At 40.7% G+C, this 5,132-nt stretch overlaps 1 protein-coding gene across 1 annotated transcript; it reads left to right on the top strand.

Annotated features, from left to right (window-relative positions):
- Positions 1-3,216: 3,216 nt before the first annotated feature.
- On the top strand, positions 3,217-4,662 carry LOC127122227 (uncharacterized). The gene is made up of 3 exons (XM_051052598.1): positions 3,217-3,250; positions 3,359-3,496; positions 3,635-4,662. Exons 1-3 carry the CDS (start codon positions 3,217-3,219, stop codon positions 4,660-4,662), a joined length of 1,200 nt encoding a protein of 399 aa, XP_050908555.1.
- The last annotated feature ends 470 nt before the right edge of the window (positions 4,663-5,132 follow it).

Here is a 5,132-nt window from a genome sequence, read left to right as displayed (position 1 = left end):
CGGTAGAGAGAAGGAGAGAGGTTCCTGGGGATGGAGAGCAAGTTGGTTTCTCTCGAGAGGGAGAAGATCATTTGGATACGTTAAATTCTTTTCTTTGTATCTTTTTCAGATTTCCATTTATGTTTTGTCCATCGGTACTACCAGCTTTCTTTTTAAAATATTGAATGCCACGTTTCACTGTTCCCAAGGCTGGCCTTTCACCTTCATCTACCTTTTTTCATTAAAGCCAGCAGACCAACTATTATTGTTGGCAGACTTTTCATTTCCGTCACCCAACAGCCAGGTGGCTAGGGTGACCGTTGAACTTCCCTCCTGGCCCTTTTCGCGCTTGGACATTACTGGAGTGGGCCTCCACTGATTCGAATCTGGGACTTAGGTTTGTGGGCCTTAAACAAACCTAATTCGGTTGCCCATGTTTGGCCCTTTTCGTTTATTTCTTTGGGAATTTTCCGGTTAGCACATAGGTTTTGTTGGTCTTAATCTAGCAGTAGGCAAGTGTTGGCTGGGTGGAGATGGAGATAGTTCATCTCCCCCTTAGTCCTGGGTTTGATACCCATATGTGTTATTTTGGTTCTTCAACATTTCAATTTCTCATATTTTATTTAATTCTCGTATTTATGTTTTAACCTAATTTCTCCTATACTCATTTTTTTAATGTTTCCCTTTTTATTCATCTTAATTGGCAAAGCATCGATTTTAATTTATGGATTCAACTACTCTCATGTTGTTTATCCATGATTATTTTATCGAGATAACAATAGAATATCGCCGCGTTATGATTAATAGCATATGACATTTCAATTATTGTCAATATGTGCAAACCGGCTTTGAGCACATTATTTAGGTTTTGTATGTCCCTCAATTTCCATCCGTGCACGTCCCGATGTTGTTTCTTTCAATTTAATTTTTGAGTGTTTTGTAAATATAACTTGTTGTGTTGTTTATTTTCTTCACATGGCTTACTCTTGGGCCTTCTCACAATGAGACAATTCCCTTGCATCTACACTCATGCATTATTTATTCATTGATTGGTCCGATTTAATTATTTCATTACTTTGAATCCCCATTCGACAAAATGTACCCCACTCCCATGGCATGTAATAATTTTATCTCTTTTTATTTCTTTATTTGCTTGACTGTTTAGTTAGCTACTAACACAAGAATAAAATCAACCATTTCCAAAAGATCAAAAATAATGACTCGATCGAACGTCGAGTATTTTCTCAATAAACAAATCAATCCATTTCTTCCTCCCATTCTGTTCCATTTCTTTCAAACCTTCATCAAATGCTTGATCCAATGTCAAGCCATTTTCACAATAAAAACCCAAAAAACTTAATTCATATTTAAAGACCTTTTCAATAAAGATGGAAATGGAACATGGTGGATACCACGCACTCCTGAGACTAGGATTCGAGATGGATATCTCGCTCATCCAAGTCCTCGCCATTATTCAAAACACATCAAACCAATCAATTTCTTTTCTCGCCGCTGTGCGATTGACTCTTTAAACCTTTCTCGAACGAAAGGTACTTTGTTTCAAAACAATGCAAGGCAATGTTTCTCCACCTGTTTTGGATAGTCCAACAATGTTTTCGTCGATTTGACACAAAGTAGCTTTCGCTAAAATCGACCAACAAACAAATATTTTTCTACCCAGAACTACGTAAGCCTTGATTTCTCTGTTGAGATACGTAGGAGCAGGATTTGTAAATCTTGTAAGGCTCACTAATAAAAAACTTAGGTTTAGTCCTTCGTTGAAAAATCCAAAAACATTCTCCTCTCTTCCACTCTTCCTTTCCCCACCTAATAACTCGAGAAGCCTAACATTTCAAACTAACACTAACGCGCACAACTAACGTACTGGTTCCCGTTGAGTACAATGGACGTGAGGGGTGCTAATACCTTCCCCTCGCGTAATCAACTCCCGAACCCTGATTTGGTTGCGACGACCATAATCATTGTCGTTCTTTCTTGGGTTTTATCGATATTTCCCCTTTCCTTTTTAGGAATAAATAAAGTTAGGTGGCGACTCTGTTCTGTCCATCATTGCGAGCGTGCGATTGCGCTTCGCTAGGCCGTGTTCTCATTTTTCCGAGGTGCGACAGATGGCGACTCTGCTGGGGACTACCATTCCCTAAGTGAGTCAAGCCTAGTTAGGACGTTTGTGTGCCTTTGTTTTTTTAATTGTGTGGCTATTTATTATTTATTGCTTTTATTATCTTTATTGTTATATTGATATTTTTGTTGTATATTGGTTCCACTGTGTTGGGTACTTGGATATTTAATTGCAAACCATGTGGGAAAGACTCTACACCCGAGTCTAGAGTGGAAAAAAACATAAGATAGGATGATGGTTGAGTAGTAAAGACTCCCGAGGTGAATACTTCGTAAGAGTCGGTACGAGAACCTCACTTAGAGTAGATCTTTTTGCGAATATTGTCGCCCGAGGTGGATACCTCGTAAGCTTCAATGTTTCAAAGGGGTCCATGACTCTAAGAACCTTTTAGAACATTGAACCTTTGGCCAACTGGAAATGATGGTTGCATAGTATGGATTCCCGAGGTGAATACTTCGTAAGAATCGATACGAGAACCTCACTCAGAATAGATTCTCTAGATGGATTTGACGATCGGAAAGTATTTTCTGTAAGCGTCAAACATTCTTTTGAATCCATGACTCTGAGTACCCTGTCTAGAACCAAGTCGATGGTTGCGCAGTACGGACTCCCGAGGTGAATACTTCGTAAGAGTCAGTACGAGAACCTCACCCAGAATAGATTCCCTTGAGGGAGTTGATGACCGAAAAGTATTTTCCATAAGCGTCAAACATTCTTGTGAATCAATGACTCTGGGGATCCTTTGTAACAAAACCCTAGATCATACCCGGTGAGAACCCCGTTTTGGAAGGCAATCAAATTTATCCATACCTCGGACCTTTGAACCTGTACAAAAAAAAACATTGCATCCATCCATTCATTGCATACGCATAAAAAGCAAAACTCTTAGTTTTTTCGCATTATTTCAGGAATCCAAGACTTGTTAGAAAAATGAGTCCTGAGAGAAGAAGCACTTTTCAGTTCAAATACAAGAACGTGGACCTTGCCAGCCTGAAAAGGTGAGCGCTAAAGTAACACCAATCAAACTCAACAACTTTGTGCAAAACTATGGAAGAATTTTGGACATCCTAAATGAGAAGATGGACATGATGACCACAATGACTATTGCTAAGTTCTATGATCCACCTCTACGTTGTTTCACGTTTTCTGACTTCCAATTGGCTCCTACCTTGGAGGAGTTTGAGAGGATCATAGGCCAGAATTTGAAGGATCATAATCCATTTCTGAAGTTTGATGAAGGTATTCCTCCGAAGAGGATAGCTTTAGCTTTGGGTATGAATGTTTTTGAAGTCGTGGACAATTGGAATGTGAAGGGAGCTCTCAATGGTTTTTCTAGGAAGTTCTTGGAAGATCAAGCTAAGAAGATGGAAAAAGAAGGTAATTGGGAAGCCTTCTATGTTGTGTTAGCCGTGTTGGTATATGGGATAGTTATCTTCCCAAATATTGACCATTTTGTGGACCACCTGGCGGTGAGAATCTTCCTCTCTGGTAACCCTGTACCATTCCTCATGGCAGACCTCCACTACACTCTCCATGATCGTCATGAGAAGAAGGAAGGAACCATCTTATGTTGTGCGCAGCTGTTGCATGCCTGGTTTAGATCTCATATGCTAGAAGATGGCCCTTTTGTCTCAAAGGAACTCAAGCCCTCCCAGAAGTTAGCTTCCCTCACTTCCAATCATGTTAAGTGGTATATCAGGGATTGGGAGACCAAGGACGTTATTGTCAGCATTGGAGACTTCCCCAATGTACCTTTGGTAGGAACCAGGGGTTGCATCAACTATAACCCCGTGTTATCTTTGAGGCAGCATTGTTACCCTATGAATGGCCCCCCAAAAGCTGAAGCTTTAGAGCCTTTCATCTTACACAGTGCTGAAGCAGATCATCCCATGGTGAAAAAGATCAAGAGGTCTTGGCAAGCAGTTATCAGAAAGGGTAAGGAGTTGGGTAAGAGAAATGTCATTGCGCAAGAGCCTTATACTTGTTGGGTTAGAGAGAGGGTTCAGATGGTTAAACTCCCTTTTCCATTTGATCCTTCTATCTATCCGTCGGTTCCTGAGCAAGAACCCATATTACCTGAAGACGTAGAGAAACTCAATGCCTGTATCAAGGAGTTGGAGTTGGAGAATGCTGACTTAAGAATTAAGCTCGGCCGAGTCTCGATAGAGAATGGGAATTTGAAAGACGGTCAACAAAAGAAGGACAAAGAGCTTGAAATCTCCAACAAAAGAGCTAGGGAGTCTGAAGCAAGGAGAGAAAAGTTCGGACAAGCGCTTTACAACACTAAATCTGTGTTCAAGTCAAAGGAGGAGGAGTTGGATAGAGCTTTACTCTGGATTCAAAAACTCAACAAGACTCTGGAATTGACCCTTGAAATGAAAAGGGAAGCACGACTGATTTCTAAGATTCGTACTCGTGAACTGGAGAATACCATTCAGAAATACAAGGATACTCTGGAACGCGAGAAGCTGAGGACTGAAGAGTCAGAAAGAGTTTGCACACGGCTGAAATATCAGTTGGAACAAGCCGATGCTAGAATCTAGGCACTTGAAGGTGGGGATCAGGATGCTGCCTATATGATGTTGCAAGGTGAGTGCAGATATTGGAGAAACCTCTATAGGGACATAGAGGTGACCAAGGTTGAAGACTTGCGCATCATTCAAGACCTCCAAGGGCTTTACACCGAGTGGAAGGGCAAATTTCTGAGGCTGTCCAGATTTGCGAATTCCGTCATGCGAGAGCTACCTGAGAAACTGCAAGAAGCTGATTGGTGCATGTGTCCAGAGAACACCCCGCATCAAGTCTTTAATTTCATTAAATTTTGTAAGGCGATGTTGGAAGGGCTGACTACCGACCTTGCTATGGTTCGGAAAGCCCATAAGCCATAAGCACGTTGTTTGTATTTGAACTTTGTTCTAATTAATGAAAAATCGCTTTGGGATTCATTTTATTGTGTGTTATTGCTTTAAATACTTGTGAACAAATGTTGTGGCATTTCTAAAATGAATGACTA

Source organism: Lathyrus oleraceus, chromosome 2, assembly GCF_024323335.1.
Source record: "Lathyrus oleraceus cultivar Zhongwan6 chromosome 2, CAAS_Psat_ZW6_1.0, whole genome shotgun sequence".
NCBI classification, from domain to species: domain Eukaryota; kingdom Viridiplantae; phylum Streptophyta; class Magnoliopsida; order Fabales; family Fabaceae; genus Lathyrus; species Lathyrus oleraceus.
The sequence above is the reverse complement of the archived record's forward strand: the minus strand, read 5'-3'. Positions and strand labels throughout refer to the sequence as shown.

Bases quoted from the DNA above. Each gene is read 5' to 3' on its own strand.
- LOC127122227 (XM_051052598.1), top strand. From the start codon at position 3,217: ATGACTATTGCTAAGTTCTATGATCCACCTCTAC. The intron at 3,251-3,358 runs GTTGTTTCACGT...AGTTTGATGAAG, and splicing joins GTTCTATGATCCACCTCTAC to GTATTCCTCCGAAGAGGATA. The intron at 3,497-3,634 runs GTAATTGGGAAG...TCCTCATGGCAG, and splicing joins TAAGAAGATGGAAAAAGAAG to ACCTCCACTACACTCTCCAT.